Raw genomic sequence first — 21415 nt, 5'->3', positions numbered from 1 at the left:
GGACAAGTAGTCTTTAAACGCTTCAGATGTAAAGTTATTCACTGTCAAAGTGGCGTCAAAATGAATGGCAGTCAATGGGATTCTAACGGCGGGTGATGGCTTGATAGCAACACACTGGCTCCATAGGAGCTACACTTTGAATGCTCGCTTACCCCTTGCCTACAATACTGGTAGCCATATAATTACCATCCCCGACAGCAATGCTTGTATTGTTTTTGTGTGTGTGTGTGTGTGTGTGTGTGTGTGTGTGTGTGTGTGTGTGTGTGTGTGTGTGTGTGTGTGTTATCATGGCAAAATGTGGTCTTGGCGACAGCTACTGTGTTGGGACTACCACAGGAGCGTTTTTGAGTACTTTGCCAGGTGTTTTTATGTCTGCGGCCACTAGAGCTTAGATCGGCCCAAAAAATCAAGCCCGAACCTGCCCGAGCATGTTGCGTCCGAAACCGGCCCGGCCCGACACATTAACTGTAATTATGAGCCCAAGCCCGATTTAAACCCGACACTTTTTTAACACGTGGGCTGTTAAAACTGACGTTCTCAACTACAATTCAGAGTTGTTTGAACTGCAGAAATCTGTTTAGAATAATGCAACAAGGACGAAGCATGTAAACTGCGCTGTTTGTTTATTCAGAATGGAATGGATCCGAATGAAGAAATGTAAAAAAAAGAAACGATGATGAACAACATATTGTTGTCACTTCCCACGACTTGTTTAAACTGCTTCCATACCTCCGACTTTCCTCCACACTTGCTCAAAGTTAATTCTCCTGTTTTTCTTTTTTTCTTTACATCTTCAAGCTCCATGTTGCACTTAAGATACACAATACAGCACAGCAGGCCCGGTGTGATGCGTGCGAGAGGAGGAGACTCCGCGCATGAAGTGCTGCATTTTGTAACTGCAGCCTAAATTTTGTACACATTTGTTACTTTTATATAGCTTATATATATATTTATAATATTTCTGATTATGGCATAGCTTTCTCCCCATCCAATTAGGCTAAATTGGTAATGGATAAAAATAAAAAAAAATGCTTGATCAAGGGTCCGGCCCCGGCCCAAGGATAGTCGCGGAAAATAACGGCCTGAGAATTCTAAAAGAACTCTAGCGGCCACCGCTATGGCATCACAACCGTGCCCCCCACTTTATGCCCCTTGCCCAATTTGGCCTCGCGACTGGTGAGACCCATTGCAAGATGGTCTCTAGTTGTTTCTTGCGCATGCTCATTACACAAAGCAATAATGGGCATGTGCGAATCGAGATGTTACAGACGTCATTGTTTGTCAAACGCTCCGTTTTAGACGTCCACACAGATACAAAGTAACCAGAGTTTTGAGAAATCTGCACCTTAGAAGTTTTTCTAAACTCTGTTTGCGTGTGGACGAAAGGCCAAATGTAAACGGGAATATCCGTTTTCAAAAATATCTGTATATGTGTAGACAGGGCTTGAATTTCCGGTTACTTATACAGGTTCAGACAGTGTGTCACAGTTACCATGTTTTTATGCTTTTATCAAGAAATCTTATCAAGTAATTTGCTTTCTCCGATTAGCAGATTAATATGTTTGTTCTGAGCAACTTTCTCTACACAATATTGAGCTTATATAGAATAACTTTTTGGCAGTGCAACAATCAAATGACTACATTCACCAGAGAAAGAAGCCTTAAGATGATCACGAGTCCTTATAAAAGAGAGGCATTTATGCCGAGCTCTAACTCACAGGACCCCCGTGCTCCCAGCAGAGGAGGCAGAGTGGAAAATGAAAAGGTCTCTGTTGTATCCACCCACTGTAGTCGTGATAATAATGATCAGATATGGCATGTGCCTTGTCTTTGAAATAATGACACTGATAGTTAAAGGCAGCCAGCAACTGTAATAAACTGAGAGAAATTCAAGGAGATGATTCAGTAATACTCAGATTTGTTACACAGAACTTCAGCGCACACAATCTGAGGATGAATACTGTATGCAGTTCTATTGGATGAGTTGCTGATGCCAATGTGTACCCCTTACATGCATCTTATTTTGTGAGTATCTGTTCTAGTATTGTTTACATCTTTGTGATTTTTACTGGCTGCCAAATATTTAAATTAATCAGGGGTCCGGTTCAGAAAGCAGGTTTAGTGAAAACTCTGAGTTTGTTAACCCTGAGATGAGGGAAACTCTGGGTTTTCCGTTTCAGAAAGAGAGGTAACTTAACCTCTGAGTCAGTTACTATGGTAACTGAGTCTGTGAACCTAACCTGGTCGGGAGCAGGTTTTCTTCAAGAAACCTCGAGTTTCTCTCAGTCTCCTCCCTCTGTCACTGAGAGAAACTCTGGGTTTCTTCTCTCTCATTTCCTCATTCTTTCATTCAGTCTGTATCAGGCGCATTTTAATGCAGTTTATCTGCGTGAATAAAAACTTAATAAATAAAACTTATTGTTAGGCATATTAGGCCTATAAAACGTTTTTTTCTCAAACATGTCATGTCCTTTTGTCGACGTTCCCGTTGATGAAAAAGCTGCATTACTTCACAGAGAGTTTACGTCGGGAGATGATATTGAGTCCCGACTAAATGTATTTTCATTTCCATTTTTTCACAGTCCATCAGATATGTAGATAGGCTACCTTATCCGTCCTCATATCACTAACATCCACCATCGTGGACATGCTTTAACATCCCAGCAGATTCTTTGTGTCGCATTACGTTTTTTGCAAACGACATTTTTCTTTATTGGTGTGGCAGATCATACAGCCTAATAGTAAAGCCACTGTAGCCGTCTGAAAAGTGTGTCTCGCTCTTAAACGTTTTTTAAACGTTTTTTTGTAGTTGTTCCCTGGACACAAACCAGCTAGTGAGAGCCATTAAAGAAGAAAGAAGAAGAAATAAATTATTATATGTTATAGTTCTGTTAATGATCATGGTGCTGCAGCCTCAGAATGGGATATAGTAGTAGCCTAGGCCAAGCTTACTTTTTCGCCCGCAGGATTGCACCCAAATGAAATTATAGGTGTAATACAATTTCAGTTTTCACCAGTAATATTATAAGTTAACTGTGATTAAATATGAAATTAATACACTGTTAATGCTTATGCATTGACTCGAGCAGCAATTTTCTCCCACAACAATTCTCTCTCTGTTGCAGCAGCAACCGCTGCTTTTTTAACGAAATACATGTTCAAACTCGTTTGTGCGCATGAGTATTTCCGCCGACCCATTTGTTTGTGGTTGTTACCATGGTGAATCGTAGTATCATGGCTCCATTCATACTGCCTTTTTCTTGTGGTGGTGCACGCGCGTGAACATACTCGGATTGATTGAACCAATTCATATCAGCTGTTCTGGAACCGAAAACTCAGAGTTTCCCATCTCAGGGTAAATCAACTCAGACATCAGGGTTAGACTCAGAGTTTCAGAGTCTCCTTCCTGAAACGGACCCCAGGTCAGTGGGAGATAAGTCATTACAAAACACTGTGAAAGTGAACTGAACTGCTTTAAAGGATTGGTCTGGTGATATTCAATGGTTTTCTTATTGTCTGTCAAATGTGTTTTAAAGTTCCCATATCAGACTCATTTTTAGGATTCACATTTATATTTTGGGTTTCTACAAGAACATGTTTACATCCTTTAATGTTAAAAAAAAAAAACACATTATTTTTCTCATACTGTCTGTCTGAATATTCCTGTATTCATCCTCTGTCTGAAACGCTCCGTTTTAGCACCTGTCTCTTTAAGCCCCCCTCCCAAAAAAGCCCAGTCTGCTCTGATTGGTCATCGTTTCCAGGTCTTCAACATCAGTGATCTCGGCGTCTTTATACCATCACTGCAGCTGGGGAATGACTGTAACGGCACTCTAGCAGCACTTTCTATCAAAAATAGTATAGTTGTGACATCACAACTGTACGGAAGTTCTGACAGCTCGTTTAAAGGCACAGTTTCTGAATACAGGCTGTGTGCATTTCTCTGTGGATTGAGCGTTTTGATACTCATAGTATTTATACAGCACCTCAACCTGCTTTATAATAAAAAAAATCTCACTTTTTACAATATGTGACCTTTAATCTGCACTTCAAAATAGTCCCCACCAAATTCATTTTTTACTCTCTTTAGCATTGTTTGCTAAGATTTGCAGCGTCCAGCTATGTTAGGAAATTACTGAGCCAGTTTTAAAGATTTTGTTTCAGTTGAAACAAATGGGCTTCGGGCTGAGTGCCACAGAACGGGTAGTGAAGTAGAAAATGACTGAGATAGACAAACACATGATTGGTTTTGGTGTTTTCATAGGAGAAAATATATATATAAATAGCACCAGCCTCATGATAGTACACTGCTTAGGGACTTTCAGTATCAATTTGCCCATATTCTCAGTGTACATGTGGGCAGTATGTTAGAGTATTTTATACAACGTGAACAAACAAACACTTCCACAGGACACAGAGATGTCAGTTTATTCCCCTTCATGAGTTTGAAAAGTTTATTAAATAAACCTGAACTGCCACTGCAGTAGTAATATGCACATATTTTGTAATGAGATTCTCACTGAGCTGTCAATCATACCTGTGAATCCATGTTTTTCATGCCATCCTCCATCTGTTCTCATCCCAATTACTTTCTGCCTATGCAACTTTTATGTAACCTCAGGGAATGATTAAGTAACAGACTCTGATTACATTTAAAAAAAACAAAAATCTATCTCAGTATCTTTCTGTGTTGTCCTGTACTCACCTTTGGCTCCAGATAACAAAGCTCCTCTTCTAATTAATTGCTCAGAGCCTCTGAAGCTTGCACAAGTGAAGTCGGGGAGGTTGTGTGTGTGTGTGTGTGTGTGTGTGTGTGTAAATTCAGTTCTATTCTGACCAAATTAGTGACAAATATACTGTCAATTTGACTTATAATTAGTGCTGCACATCTTGTATGGAAGTTAATTACTGGCAAAACTATTAAATATGCACACAACAAATTCAATATAATCTGCAAGTCAGAAAATGCAAGCAATTCAGATTTATCAGAGCTTTTAGAAAAGTCAGTTTCACTGTTAGAATTATGACTCGGATGTGATGTAAATTTACAAGTCGGAAACTTGTACTCCGATATGACATGAATGTAGCATTAGCCTGCAAACTGTAGAGCCGGTCTACCTGCTGCAAATCATTCTGTGACTTTGTGGGAAAAATCTGACCCGGGCAGACTAAAAACTATATAAAAATAGCGTTCTTTTTACCGTTGGTCTCGTTTGCTGTTACAGGTCATTTAAGACCATTGTATGAAAAATGACAGAGCTTTAGAAACATTAAAAAGTTACATATAGTCACTTTAAGCAAAAGCTAGAATACAAAAACATTAAATACTCCAATATATTCCAAGCAGTTCTCACCCTGAATCCAATCTGAACACAACACATATGGTATCTCCTTCACACCAGCTCAGAGTGTCTGAATAGTGTAATCAACATTTGTATAATCATCCCAGTTTGACTTTATTAAAGGCTCTCCTGTGAGCTGGCCCCACGCTGCTCGGTGTAATTAGCATCTCAGTCATGTTAGACAGAGAGCAATCATTGTGCTTCTTGTTTTCTTTTGGGCTTTCACTTCACAAAGTGAAGAAGACTATTCTAAATTACAATGTGCAACAGAGCAATCGAGAATGTCAGATCCTGCAAATCAAATTTGGCAGCCTGGATTTCTTCTTCATTTTTGTCTGGCTGTAATTTCATTTCATTTGAAAGCACTGGCATTTGTTAGTTGAGAGTTGAAAGTGGCCGATAATTTCAACAGTATGAAAACAAAAAGTCCTCAAGGCCAGTTTGACACTAACCATTTAGCTTTTAATGTTTGGTTCTTACACAGGCATTGAGTTTTTCCTGTGTCACTCAGCTGAGAAAACATCATTTAGGGTTCAGTGTTGAATTTATAACCATTTGATTGATTTACTTTACATTTCATGCTTGCTCTGTTTATAGGAATATCCAGCTTTGCCTTATAGCTCCCCCTAGTGGCTGATCTGTTGAGTTAGCACATTTTTATGTGAAAAAAAATGTTTAAAGCATTTTATTTTCCTTCTTGTATCGATTTTTTTGGTCTTTGTATTTTGTAAAGATTTTCATGGTACATATATTTGCCAAAAGTGCTCTATAAATAAGCATGACTTAAGACTTTATATTGCAGGAGGAATTTTATTCAAAGCAACAGGGGAGGAGCATACAACTAAACGGACAGATCGTCATGATTAAATCTTATGTATCTACATAAAAAAATAACAAACAAATCAGGCACAATGAAAACAGCCAACAGAAAGGGGAGACAGTAAACAATTAAACTACAAAAAAAAAATAAACTTAATGAAACACAAACACTTCTAAAGTCTGAATCACTTCCAGTGGATCTTTATGGCTTGGTCAAAGTAAAAATCAGGGTAAAAATAATTCTATAATTATAAAGTTGTCTGTGGGTCAAATGTGTCCAGCTGTGTTCTCTACTGGCAAAAAGCAAAAATCTCAGTCATTACAAAAACATCCCATACAATAATTATAAATTCCTAACTTTATAATATGGCTGTCATTTTTGGTCTCTTTAATCATATTTACATCTCGTGTCAACAGTTATTTCACCAAAGATCGATTCATAAAACTGCATACAGTATTTACATTTAAAGTACAAAACCGTTATAGCCATAGGAAAACCCCACCCAGCCGCGTCAATTCCCAGAAACCTGCCGAAAGTGTTACATAATTATTTTTCTGCCCTGGAGAGGGATCAACAGTTCAACCAAAATTTGTTTAGGTAAAGTAGAAACAACTTTTATATACACAGTGAATTCTCATCGAAACAGACCATTAGAACTCAGACCAGATTTTACAACACTGATTCCACCACTGTATTCTTAAAGCCAAAACCTTTAATACTTTTAAAAAGAATTCTCTTGGAATATTCTTGGTCATTTCCATGTCTTTGTGAACTGATTCACAGTAAATATACAATGCTGCTTCAGGGTGGGTGGCCTTTGTCACTGCAAACAAAACATAGCATAACTCAACCCTAAAAACCTCACAATGGAATGTTTTTTAGTTTAGTTTCACTGCCACATGTCACGTTAAAACTAGCAATATTGATTCTCAGTGTAAGCCTATAATCTATGCCAAACACCATTTGGTTACATTGTACAAAAATGGTGAAAATAAGAGCCATTTTGAGATGTAACAGAATCTTTTCTTTGATTTCTGAGATATTACATGTACTGTGTGGTTCCCTGGGAAGATCTTTTGATACCGACATCCTGTTTTGAGTCTGGGAACTCATGACATCGGTCTCTTTTGTTCACCACATGAACCTCTGTGTGGCCGTGCTGTCCGGCCAGTGGAAGCTCTTACTGATGAAGATGTAAAGTGTGGCAGCATTGACCACCGTGTACAGGAGAAACTCCACAATGAGTCTGGTAAGAGAGGGGAGAGGCATGTGCAGGCGGTACATCAGATAAGGAACAATGAAGTACCTGAACTCCAGCAGCTTCTGGGGGACCGTTGCAGCCAGCAGGCACGCCAAGAACGCCAAACTCCAGAACAGTGAGCGCGACTTGAAGGAGTCCAGAAAATTCCACCCTGCAAACACGTACGCGGGGACGAGGAGAAAGCGCACCAGCTCGTGCCTCTGGAAAAGCCTTTTCCACACGTAGAAGGGGAAATGGCGGTTATCTGCCAGGAGGTACTTGTGGACGAAGGTGAACTTCCACACCAGGAGCAAGGAGACGCACGTGATGAAGAGGAAGAACAGAGGCTGCTTTTTCAGAGCATGGAGGAAGCGAAGAGCGCGGTGGTAACAAAGCGAGACGGGGAGGGAGAAGAAGAGGGTGAAGGAGAAGAAATAGAGGAGTTGGGGGAAGTTGAGGCAGGCTTCGTGGCTCGTCCTGTCACCGACCACTATCCCATCATTCAGCACCACGAACCCTAGGAAGCCCACGCCGACCACTGCGTACGGCCAGGCCACGAGCAGCACCGCCTTCACATGACTGAGTGAGGTGAGGAACTCCAGCGTGAAAAGAAGCACTTTCTTAGCTCCGCTGAATGACAGAGGGACCTGGTATGGAGGAGACTTCTCATCCCTCTTTTTCGTATGCTCCACCCTCCAGGCGTCGTCCATTTTGGCGGCCACCAAAGTGCCTGCGCAGAAGGCCACCCAGACAATGTTGGTCTGGCGGAAGAGCACGGAGCAGACGCCGAGGAGCGCTGAGGCCTTGTGGCAGCCGTAGAGCGTCATGAGGTAGGTGAAGAGGGTGAAGAAAGTAGATCCGGCGTCGGTGTAGTAGAGGAAGTTGAAGAAGTAGAGCACAGGGAAGGTGGATAGAGACAGCGCTGAGAGGACTCTGCGCGAGGTTGTTCGTGTCTGGAAGAGAGGAAACGTGATTTCAGAAAAGAAGAAAATGACAAACAAGGATAACTCACGCGTGATTATCTTCATCTGTATACCTTCTCCCTGAGGTGCAGTTTGCAGATGAGCAGATAGAGCAGGTAAAGGTTGCCGCAGTTGAACAGCAGGTTGATGAAGCGCAGCATGGCCGTGGAACACACCACCTGGCCGGTCAGGTCGGCGAGCCACACCACGGGCTTGATGATTCCCACAGAGACAAGGTAAAGGCCTGGGAGAGTGGTGATCATTGGGTCCCACTGCAGAAGGATCAAAACCATGTTAGGGGCAGTCCACCAATTTTACTTGTTTATTATCACTCTGCTTGTGAAAATGCATGTATATTGTATTCCGTGGCTCTGGGGGATCTTTCCAAAGTCTTAAATTAACCATATATTATACATATTAAATGTCATAGTGATATCATCAGAGTTATCTCGGCTTGGATTTGGAGATAACACACTTATAACACAAAGGCTGGGTTACAAACTGGAGTCAGGGACAGGGAGAGTCACGTCAAGATGCATCATGGAAAATGTAGGATCTAGCTGCTTTCTTTTTAGCTTAACCCATACTAGAAACTAGTAGTAAGTATATCTCGGCCTCTGCTACTTCAATTTTGACAACCAGACCTATTGAAAACGCTGGAGGAGCCCTGATTCAGGTGAGTTATTGCATTTATATTTTCATACCATAAAAAAAAAAACTATATGCTTTAAAAATAACGTTATCAGTAATACAAAAAAAACGGTTAACGTTACATGTTCTGTGGTAAATTGGCTTGAATTTTGATTAAGAAAACCGATGAGTGCAGTCTGTATGAATGATGCTGGCTAAAGCTAGCCTGCATGTAAACTACACGACCTTTAGGCACATAAACCCCCGCTAATGCCATTCTATATGACCGACATGGAGATTAAAAGCTCTACAAGCTGCCACATCATTTGAAATGACAGCAGCTCCGCTGTTAGCTAACCTTAATCCGCTAAACAACGAGAGGCTCCCTTTTTAATGGCTACCGCGACTTTCAGGAAGCCACTTTACCTCGTTGAATTTCCCATGGCAGTATTTCTGAGCTTGTGGAATATGAAAAATCTCGTCCATGTATGGCTCCCTTTGCTCCCGAGTGACTCTTGAGAACAGCAGGCAGGATATCAAAAAGTTGGTGCTGCAAAGCGCAGTGAAGATGTAGCCTTCAAATTTCTCCATGTTTGATGACGAAATCCGATGTAAAACTGAATGCATTCCAAAGCTAGCTGTAATAATGTTGTGTATACCGCATAACTCGCGTATTAAAACCACTGTACAATCTCAATTCCGAGGGAAAGTGGTTGAACTCACACTGTGTGCAGTATTGATACACGGGAGAGTTTGATGTTTGGCAGCTGGCGGTCCGCTACGGAAGCATGCTCGGTACGGAAACTATGGTTTAGGTATTAGTTCCTGGTTGTGCTAAATAGTTAAGCATGACACTTCTATAGTAGTAATAATCACCATAATTATGTATGATACATTACAAATGACAATGCTTTAGGATATCGTTTTCTTGCGTCTGTGCAACAGTTTTTTTCCTGAAGAGGAACTTTCCTCCCAATATGTGTCACCGTGTTATGGTTCCCCCTCGTGTACAGACCGTTCAGTCTAAGATACAGACGTTCACGGGAAACGCGGTACATCGTGATTTTCTTCATAGTTCGTGAAGCAATTTTCCAGCATGCATTTAACACACAAACTAGAGCTTTTTCCCGACCACAGAGTGACTCAAATGCTTTTCAAGGAGGTCAAAAATGCAGCCGAGCTGAGACAGTGTGCGGTGGAGGGTAAAATAAACGGTGCCTTGATCAACCCAACGATGGTGAGACATTTTTATTCAGCTTTAGCTACGTTTTTATCAAACTTGTATGTACATTTAGGCATGTTCCTATGTATATGTATTAGCTAACTATAGCGTTGCTTTCCGCACAGAACTATATTTTATACCAAATTGGAACTAAAGAGGTGCCAGTGGAACTGTGGCGCCTCGTTCAACATCAGACTTTCTTTTTTTCGTTTAGCTGGTGGATCCTTTCCAAGTGCTGGTAGCTGTCAACAAGGCTGTTAACTTACAGAAAATTGGGAAAATGAAGACAAGGAGTTTATACTCAGAAATAATCTTCAACCTGTCACCTACTAATAATGTAAGTAAACCAAAACTTTATTTTCTTTACATCATTGTCCAATTATTGGTCTAAAATGCGTCTTTAAAACCTATAATGCACCAAACCTTTATCACGTTAGACATGCGGGGATATTTGTTGCTCTCAACATTGCTAATTGCAGATGCACTGTTAGATATTTACAGATGGAATGGAAATGTATTCTTTTGCTCGATGGTGTTTTTTTGCCTCCAACGTTGCCTTCCAGGCAGCTAACCTTAACCCTAAACATAACCATTGCCGCGCTGCCTGGAAGGCGACTTTGGGGGCAAAAAAACACCTAACACCTATTCTTTTGCTTCAAGTATACTTGCTGTTGTAGGAGCATCTGATAAATACATTTAAAAAGTATACTTTTTATTGATCCCCAGTGGGGAAATTACAATTTTTGTTAGAACACACTACACACAGGCCTGAAATACACACACATGCTCAGGTCCTATACAGGCACAAATGGAGAGATGTCAGAGTGAGTGTGGGGGTCGGTGGCTTGCTCAAAAGCACCTTGGCAGAGCCCAGGAGATGAACTGGCATCTCTCCAGCTACCAGTCCACACTCCGTACTGTGGTTCGTACGGGGACTTGAACCAGTGACCCTCAGGTTCCCTACGGACTGAGCTACTGCTACCCGATGCACATGAATAAACTAACAAAAATCATCTCATATCATTATCATTTATATGCCCTCCCTAATACAGATCTCCGAGGCGTTCAAAAGGTTTGGGAGCTCTGATGGCGATGACTCTGTGCTGGTGGTCTTGGTTCACAACAAAGATGAGTCACAGCTTGTGTCAGACATCACAGCCAGGGTGAGCGGACGCCAGGTTCCAGCGGAAGAGGTTTCCTCGCTGACAGACCATGCAAAAATCAAAAAGGTTCTCCATCTCCGCCTTAATTTTATGTGACTCATTTCATGTAATCAGGTCGTGTGTGTTGCTAGGACATTTTTGGAGAAGGGTTGAAAGTGATAAGTTGTCAGCTTCATTCCAAAATGTGAACTGACACCTATGGCCGTACTTACTAAATGGATTCCTGTGGCATCTCTTTTAATCTTACCCCTTTGTTACCTGTTTCAGCTGTATAAAGTCACAGCGCAGGAGGAGAAGTGTGGAACTCTACTTGACGCAGTTGTATGCAGGATGGCCATCAAGGACGTCATGTAGCTGTGACAGGAAAAAGGACTGGAATAAAAAAAAAAAAATGGTTGCCTTTTTTCATATGAGATGTGGATTGATATAAATAATGGCTTTCCTGCAGTTGCTGTTATTTCACCACATTGTGAAGTCCCAAAACATGCACAAGCATTGTCTTTTGTGCACTCCACGCAAACTCAAATCAACGTTAACTACAAAAAAGTCACATTTTTCCCAGCTGAAAAGAAAATGTATGTTGTTTTTCCGTATACGTTTTCATGGACTGTACTTGTCTTTTCTTGTGCTTACATTTTCTATATTATTGTTAGACTAGAAATTTGAGAGGCAGTTGGGGAAGTCTTAACACTTCTTTTGACTTTTTTTTAGTGTCATTTCAAGTTCCCACAGACACTTTGCATGCTGCGTCATTACTTTGAACCTTTTTGGTGACAGTTATATTTGTCTCTTTTTTGACAGTAGGGGACAGTGATGTAAAGCTGGTCTCATGCCAGCAGTTGGTGAATAATGAATCTAATCTAATCTCGGATCTCGAGAGGATAAAAAAAAAAAATCCACAACAACGACATGAAAGAATCAGTCAAACCCTGTCAGCACAAGAATATTAAATGTACTGGTTGTCTAAAACATTTTGATGCAGCTTTGTTCTTTTACATCACCCTAAATTACCTTTTGTTATAATATATCAAGTGTAGGGACGCTAAAATTCTCTAACCAATAGAAATGTAAAATGTCACAGCACTACTTAACTTGCACCTGGATGTTTACTTTTTATTCACTTTCATTCTCAGTTTTTTTTGAGGGCACAACAACAAACTCTTAATGAAATGAGATTTAGGAAGAACACACTGGAACAAACAAAATTACATTGAAATTAAATGTATATTGATAGACTTGAGATTGTGGCACTTAAAATACTCAAGAGAGTTTGGTTATAGAAAATGAATGTTAAAGGTAAATGTTAATTTCATCATGATTTATCTGCACTTCCCAAACAAGTATTCTGTTACAGCAGAAACTTCCTCATGAAGTTAGTTAGACTGATATCATTTTGACCTGAATAGTTTTTCATCTTCACAGTGTTACACTAAGAAGTCACATTAAAGTAGTGCATAGTCGTCAGTCTGAGAAGTTGGCAAGCTCGTCTTTTCCGATGTTGCCTCCGCTGAGGATGCACACAGCATTCTTCCCCTCCAGCTCGGGTATCTTGTTGTTAACGATGGCAGCGAACGCAGCAGAGCCGGACGGCTCCACCACAAGTCCAGAGCGGTAGAGGGTGGACACGGCCGCCTTGATCTCTTCATCGTTTATAAGGACAATCCCCTCCACGTAACGCTGACACAACTCAAAGGGCAGTGTGCCTGGGATGCAAAGAAAAGGAGAGAGACACAAATTAAAATCGTCACAGTAAGTAATTCTTCACTCTAAAAGTATTACTCTTATAGCAATTTGTCACCCACTGTAGCAGGGAATGCCAGACGATAACATTTATACCTGCATCCTTCACAGAGTAAAGAACAAACTTCTAATAACAGAGTCTAATGGAGAGAAAGATTGAGAGAAACAACTCTCGTGATACAGTACCTGCAAAAGGTGGTGCAAGTCCTGAGGCAATGCTCTTGGTGTCCATGCCCACTGGCTTCTTCTCAATGAAACTTTTGTACATGGTGCAGGCTGAGTTAAAACGGAAACACAACAAGCCCAAAGTTCACTGAGCTGCTGGGATACGTGGTGGCTCTTCATGTGAAGCTATACTGCAGGTGATGCTTTTACTCATCTGTGTTAGTTTTACCTCCTTCTGGTTCCACGCCGTAGATTCTGGTCTTATCACAGCCTGACCGTTTGATGGCAGCAGCTACACCTGCCAGCAGTCCCCCTCCACCACAGCACACCACCACCACATCAGGCTCAGGCATCACCTCCAGAACTTCCATACCTAGACTGGACCCCACCACACACACACACACACACACACACACAGGTTTAGTTCTAATAGAAGTTTTGAATAATCCAGAATGCAATGTCAGCCCTTGAGTGCACCTGGCATGTCCTGCTATTAGATCCAGGTCATCATAGGAGTGCAGGAAGGTCATGTTCTCCTCCTGAACACAGCGGTTCACCACATTCATCAGACAGGAGGTAGGAACTCGCTCCACCTCCACCCCGAAACTCTTGAGGACGAGAAGGACACTTTAATTACAGAGCAGAACTACAAAACCAGGGTACAAAATTAGCACCATCTACTAGCCAAATGCTGGTGAATTATGCAAGTGGCTGGTAGATTTGCTTTACTCACCAGCCAAAACAAAACTATTGTAATTTATTAAATGGCTGGTAAAATTTGAAAATTTACTAGCCATTTGGCTGGTGGACAAAAAAGTTAATTTTGCACCCTAACTGCAACCAAAGGAATATGTCTTTTTGAGATTAATGCAGAGAAACAAATTTGGCTACAACTATAATATCAAATCACAGCATAAAGTGACATAATGTCACATCCTGCCTCCACGTGATGGCTTTGAGGATTTGTAAGCTGTCAGCAGATAACCCTAACCTGTATGAGGATGGATCTGGACACAGGGGCTGTTTCTGGCATCACCACCTTGCCCTTTGAACCATAGTGTTTTGAGGCATACGCAAAAGACTTCCCATAGTTCCCAGCAGACATGGTGACAAAATGACCTCCCTTCGGTCTCCTGGCAAACTGATTGGCCACTCCTCTGATCTTGAACGACCCTGTCAATTAAAAGTAAGACAATTCTTAAGTAATGAGGCGAGATGTGGCTGTGTGAGATGAATCAAAGTGGTTACGCCCAACCAGTTCTCTGCATGTTTTCCAATTTGATGTGGATGTTGCAGTGGATGTCGAGAGGCAGGGTTGTCTGGCACCAGGGGATCATGGGAGTGTTGATGACACCCAGGGGGCTGCTTCTCACCATCTCCCTGGCTTCCCTCAGCAGATCCAAGGTGAGACCTTCTGCAGAAACCTCACCCATCTGTGTAAGAACACACACAATTTAATATCAGTAATACATCTGCATTGTGAAGCCACCATTTTGGCTGATAAACATAGGCCTATGCATTTAAGAAATGGTCTATATAATAAGTAACGTTACTCATTTGGTTTTAATTACTACAGTAGCTTTTAATATCTATTTTTATAGGATTTTACATCTGCCTTTAACACTATCCTAACTCATTCATTTTGTGTTAATAATAATTATAATAGCTACTGTTTTTGAATGTTAGCCCCTTCTATGCTGCTAACGTTAGCAGTCCACGAACCCGTACAGATTTATTAAGAAAAGCCAATATACGTTGAATTACAAAACCTACTTTTTTCAAAAGACTCGTCAAGTAAACCAAAACTATATATTTAGTGCATGAGGCTTATTTCCCACTGACCTTTTTATTTGTTTGAATTTTTCCGTTACTTTAAAAAGTGACAGCTCGGTAATGTTTACAGTGTTACGTTTTTTGCGGCTCCCAAAAATAGTTCCATTTGAAACGTGTTTCAAGTCGGACGTTTTTATTAAACGGGCCGCAAACATGGCTGCTCTATGGCTGCTCCTTGAAGTGGCAATTTAGTTACATAAGAAAATAGTATTAACAGGAAGGACTGTAGTTTTTAAAAATGGGTTTTATTAGGCACGTCGTGTGCGCCATGTCCGGCGGCGTTGACAGCTCTGTCGCGGCGTTGTTACTAAAGAGAAGAGGTGAGAAAAAAAAACTGTCATGTCTGACAAATACACACAGAAACACACTTGAACTGGCTTGTTCATGTTACGTGGTTAGCTAACCAGTTAAAACCGCTCTACTTGAATACATACAATGTCAGAAACGCAGTTATTTGCTCTCTCTTCCATGTGAAGGTTACAGTGTAACAGGAGTTTTCATGAAGAACTGGGACTCACTGGATGAGAGAGGGGTGTGTACCACAGAGAAAGACTGTGAGGACGCCTACAGAGTGTGTCAGACCCTGGACATCCCCTTCCATCAAGTGTCATATGTCAAAGAGTACTGGCATGAAGTTTTCAGGTATTTGTCGCATAATGTATAAACACACATTTATTGTATAACTCTTTAATGTGAATGTCAAATCTGTCTTTACCACTTTTAGTAAACTATTGAAGGAATACGAGAAGGGGAGGACGCCCAACCCAGATATACTATGCAACAAGCACATCAAATTCAACCATTTCCACAAGTATGCTGTCAACACTCTGGGTATGTAATCATAATGTGGTCATACACTGACATAAACTCAGTCCAAGCAGGTCAACATGTGTTTAACTTGTTTATTTTTTGGGACGGGAAAGCAGTGGGTGGTAGTTTGAGATATGATGATTGAATTAAAAATAGCGCGGTTTAATTTGCGTTGTGCTGTTGTTTACTAAGGTGCTGATGCCATGGCAACAGGCCACTACGCCAGGACGTCTCAGGAAGACGAAGAGGTTTTCCAACAGACACCCACAGCGTCGCCGATCACTCTTTTTAGAAATCGGTTTGAGATTAGAAATCGTAAGTTTGATCTAAGTTTGCAACTGTTTCACTCGTTTATTTCTGTGCTTTTTTTTAAATCTATTTCATGCGACTCTTGGAGTGAAATTGTACCTCAACACTAGCTTTAAGATCAAAACATCTAGCAATCTTTTTTCTCTTCCCTCTGCCTCAGCGGTGAGGTTGTACAAAGGAGCAGATCTCCTCAAAGACCAAACCTTCTTCCTCAGTCAGATCTCCCAGGATGCCTTGCGACAAACCATGTTCCCACTGGCCGGACTCACCAAAGAGTTTGTTAAGAAGATTGCTGCTGAGGCAGGGTTTCACCATGTGCTGAAGAAAAAAGAGGTATATATACACAGGCACGCACGCACGCATACACACACACACACACACACACACACACACACACACACACACACACACACACACAATAAAGAAATACATGTAATCAATATTTATTACAAATAGGGATCTATATATATATATATATATATATATATATATATATATATATATATTCACATTGTATGTTAACAGTAAACCTGACGTCTTTCCAGAGCATGGGCATCTGCTTCATTGGAGAGAGAAACTTTGAAAACTTTATTTTGGAGGTAAGAATTTAAATGTATTTGTGCTGCATTACAATTTGGCTAATGTGACTTGTTTTCTTTGTTTTTCTTATTCCGTTGTTTCTGATGAGCTCAAAAGCTATCATTTATTAAGAGATACATGTAAACCTATACTAGGGCTGGGCGATAGGGAGAAAATCAAATATCACGATATTTTTGACCAAATACCTCGATATCGATACCGCAACGATATTGTAGTGTTGACTATTGGTGCTTTCACAAAATATTTACACAATGAGATTTTTGATAAATAATCATCAGTAATGTGGATATAATGACTAAGTGGGTAAAGGCAAATAATAGAACAGCTACAACAGTCTGGTAAGTTCAGAAAATGACATCACTTTACTGTAATGCAGCCTTTAAAACCAGGAAAAGACAACACTTATGCCATATTACGATATCCAAAATCTAAGACGATATCTAGTCTCATATCACAATATCAATATAATATTGATATATTACCCAGCTCTAACCTATACTGTTTTTTTTTCTATTCCCAGTATCTAGAACCTAAACCAGGGAACTTTGTCTCCATTCAGGACGGGGCTGTCATGGGAACACACAAAGGTATGTTTGTGGTTTTTGATGTTCTCAAATTGTGAACTGTGAATTCTAACAAAATGAAGAACTGGTATGCCACTTTTACATTACCAGACAGACTGAATGTGACTGTGGCTTAAAACAACCCATAGTGTACTTCCTGCCCCTTTTCTTGTAATTTTCCTATATGTCTGTGTCTGTCCAGGCTGGTTCACTCTGACGCTGGGCCAGAGGGCGAGAATTGGAGGGCAGAGAGACCCCTGGTTTGTGGTGGACAAAGACATCGCTACTGGAGACGTGTTTGTGGTAAGAAAGTATGTCTATGTTGTTAAAGTGGGTGAATTCGTCTTTCTTTCTTGACACATTTGTCCGAGCCGCTGTATGTTGTCTGTTTTTGTTATTCCCAAGCACTATTTAATGCTACATTCATAAAATATATGATATAATGTGTAATGCACATTAGTCTGTCGAGGAGCCAGCACAAGGATGGCCACATCACAGTGTTTTATGTTGTTTGTCCCTTGATTGGAATGCTCAATACCATTTAGGATTCACATTTATTTTGCTCACTTTTTTAAGGTGTAGTCAGGTGTGCAACTCTGATTGAAACTTGACCAATTTCTGCCATACTCCGTACATTTCTCCCCACTCAGGCTCCAACTACCAATCACCCGGCTCTTTTCCGTGACACGGTGCGAACGGAACGCTTCCACTGGGTAACAGTTGACCCGCCTCCTGAACTAGTCAAGACCCATATGATGGAGTGTCATTTCCGCTTCATCCACCAGATGCCGCTCAGTGAGTTTCCTATTATCAGTGCCTGTACACTGATGAAATGCAGGCAATACATTATTATTTCCTAAACATAAAATACCACTTTTTTGTGCTATCCAGCTCCCTGTACAGTGACACTGAACATGAACGGCTCTGTGTGGATCTCACTCTCCCAGCCAATCAGAGCTCTGACACCTGGACAGGTAACAGCTAACACACAGAATACAGTGTAATTGCATAGGCTTACGCTGTTACACCAGTTATAATGCCAAAAGACTTAAAAATATACACACAGTTCCTCATTGTTACTGTAGGAGTATACCTGTATGTATGTATGTCCTTCTTTCCATTCCTCCCCCAGTTTGCTGTGCTCTACAAAGGAGACGAGTGTCTGGGTAGTGGGAAGATCGTACAACTGGGGCCCAGTGAATACACACTCCAGCAGGGCAGAGAACGCATGGCAGCAGCCACGCAGCACAGGGAGCAGCAGACGCCTGAACCAGCCAGCTGAGATGAGCTCACAGACGGCCGTGGTGGAAATGAGCTCTGTCCGGTACATTAGGTAGAGCACACTGTTCATGAAAATAAACTGTATCTTAGATGGGGCTCTATGGCAAAGTGCCTGTTCTGGAGGCCATATTAGAGACTGTAAACAGGCATTTGTTTTTAAATGCGTAACTTCAACGTATTGATAAAACAAGGACAAAAGGGTTTCTCTCTGGACTGTTTTTAGTATTTTGTTTAGACACTCAGAGGTTATCTGTGAGCTGCTCCGACCATCTGCATCCAGGCCAAAGTGTGATTTTTGAGTGGAGACTGGATGGTAATACTAACCAACAGTAACCTTATTTATAAAAAAAATAATCAAGCTTTTCCGTCTATTTACTGTTATATCTATCATTAAATCAACACCGACACCACAGCAATTGCTGTCAGGTACAGTATGTCTGTTTCTGCTTGTGATATACACGGGGTTGCCATTATTTATACTCCATCAATCCTCCATTGAACGTTCATGATGTCATTAGATCAGCCATTATGCATTGCAAAGACCTGCACCTTGACGTAATGGTAATAAAGGCAAGACAAGTCATTCATATACTTGATCTTGTATTTAAAGAAGTGCTGGATGTATTTTCAATTGCCACAATTGTGGTTATCCTTTGGAATTGAAGTCGTCATATCTACTACTAAAATCAAGCTCACTTTTTAAAAAAAGTATTCAGTTCTAAAATGATTTAGCAGATGGAAAACAATCCATAAACCTAATGTTTTATTTGGAGAGTTTTTGTCTTCTTATAGTACTCAGTGTTATGACCAGTGGTCTGGAAGAAAGGCCGTCTTTTTCAAGGATGCTGGTAGTCTGAGCCCTTTACTGTTGTTTTCTTTATTGTAGTTGTAGGAAACCTGTGAGTGACCCTGGGAAATGGAGGCTTACTGTAGGAGGTTCTGGTGCGATTTGACTCTTAAGTTAGCAGGGGGTTACTTGTGGGTCAAGACATGGTGGACACATTTTTGTGCCCCTCTTATCTGTGAATGAAAGCGACCCTGATATTCTCTTGTTTGTCCAGTATAACGTGATTCAAACCTTTCATTTTCTGTAGCTTTTCCTGTCATCTCTAAGGCTGCTCATGTTGTTCATGAAGTTCCCTCCTGTCCTTTACCTTTCCTTCTGATTGACTGTCACTCCTCTGTGCCAACGGCACACCTACTAAACAGTACATTGGTGATTGACGTTAATCTATGACTCTACTTGGTTCTTTGGAATCATTGTCATTTTCTTTTTGTTTGTTAATTGATAAATTAAGTTAACACTTTAGTACTAAAGTAGAAACAAAGTACAGAGTAGTCACTCTGCACCCTTATGTTTTCTCCTCTAAGGAGAAATTATGTTCAAAAGTCAGGTATTGGTCAACAGAATAAATCATTGCCTAGAAACATGCCAAGTTAACAAACATTTGCAACTGAATATGATAAAAAATATTAGCGCTTATAGACGTAAGTCACAATTTGAGAGAGATGATTGACTGTCATGCATGTTGATTCCATTATTTTTAAATATAGGATTTTTTAAACAAGTGCCTTTCTCTAAATGATGTTGTAACTTCTGTAAATACTTGAACATTTACAAATGAGAGAATAAACCTTATAAATGATGTGTTGACTTATTTTTCATTGGCATGCATACCTAAATATTCTCTCCAGTCTTTATATACTCGAGAAAAATACAGTAGGGCATTGGTTGTCCTACCTTTATTGATCCACAGGGGGGCGCTATTATACAAGATTAACGTCATGGGTGACTGTTATTCTCGAGTCAGCATTGTTGTGCACAATTAGCATTCTGTATATTCTTATGAATCCTGATGACAGTCACGGCAGAGTCTAATTATACAAATTTGACCCCATCATATTGTCTGTTTCCCAGAAGAGAATTAGATTTTGTACATTTTAAAAAAGTTTCCCTGTTAGTCATCTGTCATCATAAAACTGTTTTTCTGTGTGGGGAAAACCAAATGGGATTAGAATACAGAGAACATAAAGGCTCAAACATGAAATTGAAAAAAAAAAAAATGTTTTATTGCAGTACCATCAAGCAATACATTAAACTGAACATAAAAGTTCCAAAAACAAAATGATGAAAAGAGAGAATAAATTGTTAGGTGTAATATTATTTACATTTAATATTTTTCACTATTAGATTTTTTTTAAAAAACTTGTCTAGAGGAAGACATGCTTTTTCATTTTCTGAGATGCTATGCTAAAATGATTACAGTGTAATGAACATTCAACAGATCTCACCATGGAGAGCACAATCATGTATTGATTAACAAAGTAATAGTTAACAAATAATTTGTTTTATAAAGCAGTAACATTAGTTATTTAAATGAGTATAGACTCTGTCCACCTGTTTATTACATTGACAGAACCATCTTACTGCAGTTGTTTGACATGTCAACATCATATATGCATTTTTTTAAAAACTTTATTTTAAATTGTAGCCTTGAAGTCTTAGTTCAACTTCTTTGTATGTATTTTTCATGCACCATCAGTGCTTGCAACTACTTCAACATGTATGAGTTGAAGAGGGAGCGACACTCAAACACGCATTAGGAATTTTACCCAGCTCTCATCCTATTGTAATAACAATGCACTTGTGCGCATTGGTCACCCGGTCAGGGCCACTTCCTAAATCTCCATAAGAAAAAAAAGCCCCCCTGTGAAAGCGTCCCAGAGGGGGAACC

The 21415-nt window shown here is 40.3% G+C and overlaps 4 protein-coding genes and 1 long non-coding RNA gene across 5 annotated transcripts; 3 read left to right on the top strand and 2 right to left on the bottom strand.

Annotated features, from left to right (window-relative positions):
- The first annotated feature begins 4235 nt into the window (after positions 1-4235).
- LOC116039782 lies at positions 4236-6380 on the top strand. The gene is made up of 3 exons (XR_004102511.2): positions 4236-4246; positions 4364-4366; positions 6163-6380. It is a non-coding gene; the product is annotated as an uncharacterized LOC116039782 (long non-coding RNA).
- A 662-nt stretch (positions 6381-7042) lies between these two features.
- Positions 7043-9774, bottom strand: alg10 (ALG10 alpha-1,2-mannosyltransferase). Its single transcript, XM_031284799.2, has 3 exons — positions 9421-9774; positions 8439-8636; positions 7043-8355 (listed from the first exon to the last, which is right to left on the bottom strand). The coding sequence occupies exons 1-3, from the start codon at positions 9619-9621 to the stop codon at positions 7294-7296; spliced, it is 1461 nt and encodes a 486-aa protein (XP_031140659.1). The 5' UTR covers positions 9622-9774; the 3' UTR covers positions 7043-7293.
- Positions 9775-9968: 194 nt separating this feature from the next.
- On the top strand, positions 9969-11888 carry tprkb (Tp53rk binding protein). Its single transcript, XM_031284803.2, has 4 exons — positions 9969-10231; positions 10431-10553; positions 11269-11445; positions 11647-11888. The coding sequence occupies exons 1-4, from the start codon at positions 10091-10093 to the stop codon at positions 11731-11733; spliced, it is 528 nt and encodes a 175-aa protein (XP_031140663.1). The 5' UTR covers positions 9969-10090; the 3' UTR covers positions 11734-11888.
- Positions 11889-12512: 624 nt separating this feature from the next.
- srr (serine racemase) lies at positions 12513-15217 on the bottom strand. Its single transcript, XM_031284802.2, has 7 exons — positions 15127-15217; positions 14540-14717; positions 14276-14457; positions 13762-13892; positions 13514-13662; positions 13306-13395; positions 12513-13082 (listed from the first exon to the last, which is right to left on the bottom strand). The coding sequence occupies exons 2-7, from the start codon at positions 14715-14717 to the stop codon at positions 12841-12843; spliced, it is 972 nt and encodes a 323-aa protein (XP_031140662.1). The 5' UTR covers positions 15127-15217; the 3' UTR covers positions 12513-12840.
- A 3-nt stretch (positions 15218-15220) lies between these two features.
- On the top strand, positions 15221-19254 carry trmu (tRNA 5-methylaminomethyl-2-thiouridylate methyltransferase). The gene is made up of 11 exons (XM_031284801.2): positions 15221-15437; positions 15594-15759; positions 15842-15948; positions 16120-16242; positions 16397-16569; positions 16782-16835; positions 17357-17423; positions 17602-17702; positions 18050-18194; positions 18291-18373; positions 18532-19254. The coding sequence occupies exons 1-11, from the start codon at positions 15356-15358 to the stop codon at positions 18679-18681; spliced, it is 1251 nt and encodes a 416-aa protein (XP_031140661.1). The 5' UTR covers positions 15221-15355; the 3' UTR covers positions 18682-19254.
- The last annotated feature ends 2161 nt before the right edge of the window (positions 19255-21415 follow it).

Source organism: Sander lucioperca, chromosome 20, assembly GCF_008315115.2.
Source record: "Sander lucioperca isolate FBNREF2018 chromosome 20, SLUC_FBN_1.2, whole genome shotgun sequence".
Taxonomy (NCBI): domain Eukaryota; kingdom Metazoa; phylum Chordata; class Actinopteri; order Perciformes; family Percidae; genus Sander; species Sander lucioperca.
This window is presented reverse-complemented; position numbering and strand designations above follow the sequence as displayed.

What these genes read in the sequence shown, in the direction of transcription:
- alg10 (XM_031284799.2), bottom strand. Translation starts at nt 9,621, where the DNA reads ATGCATTCAGTTTTACATCGGATTTCGTCATCAAACATGGAGAAATTT. An exon ending in GCCATGGGAAATTCAACGAG is followed by an intron (nt 8,637 to 9,420) that starts GTAAAGTGGCTT and finishes ATCCTTCTGCAG; the next exon opens with TGGGACCCAATGATCACCAC. An exon ending in AACTGCACCTCAGGGAGAAG is followed by an intron (nt 8,356 to 8,438) that starts GTATACAGATGA and finishes CCTCTCTTCCAG; the next exon opens with ACACGAACAACCTCGCGCAG.
- tprkb (XM_031284803.2), top strand. Translation starts at nt 10,091, where the DNA reads ATGCATTTAACACACAAACTAGAGCTTTTTCCCGACCACAGAGTGACT. An exon ending in CCTTGATCAACCCAACGATG is followed by an intron (nt 10,232 to 10,430) that starts GTGAGACATTTT and finishes TTTTTCGTTTAG; the next exon opens with CTGGTGGATCCTTTCCAAGT. An exon ending in ACCTGTCACCTACTAATAAT is followed by an intron (nt 10,554 to 11,268) that starts GTAAGTAAACCA and finishes TCCCTAATACAG; the next exon opens with ATCTCCGAGGCGTTCAAAAG.
- srr (XM_031284802.2), bottom strand. Translation starts at nt 14,717, where the DNA reads ATGGGTGAGGTTTCTGCAGAAGGTCTCACCTTGGATCTGCTGAGGGAA. An exon ending in CGGCGTGGAACCAGAAGGAG is followed by an intron (nt 13,396 to 13,513) that starts GTAAAACTAACA and finishes GTTTTAACTCAG; the next exon opens with CCTGCACCATGTACAAAAGT. An exon ending in ACTTGCACCACCTTTTGCAG is followed by an intron (nt 13,083 to 13,305) that starts GTACTGTATCAC and finishes TTTGCATCCCAG; the next exon opens with GCACACTGCCCTTTGAGTTG.
- trmu (XM_031284801.2), top strand. Translation starts at nt 15,356, where the DNA reads ATGGGTTTTATTAGGCACGTCGTGTGCGCCATGTCCGGCGGCGTTGAC. An exon ending in GTATGCTGTCAACACTCTGG is followed by an intron (nt 15,949 to 16,119) that starts GTATGTAATCAT and finishes TTGTTTACTAAG; the next exon opens with GTGCTGATGCCATGGCAACA. An exon ending in CATCCACCAGATGCCGCTCA is followed by an intron (nt 18,195 to 18,290) that starts GTGAGTTTCCTA and finishes TGTGCTATCCAG; the next exon opens with CTCCCTGTACAGTGACACTG.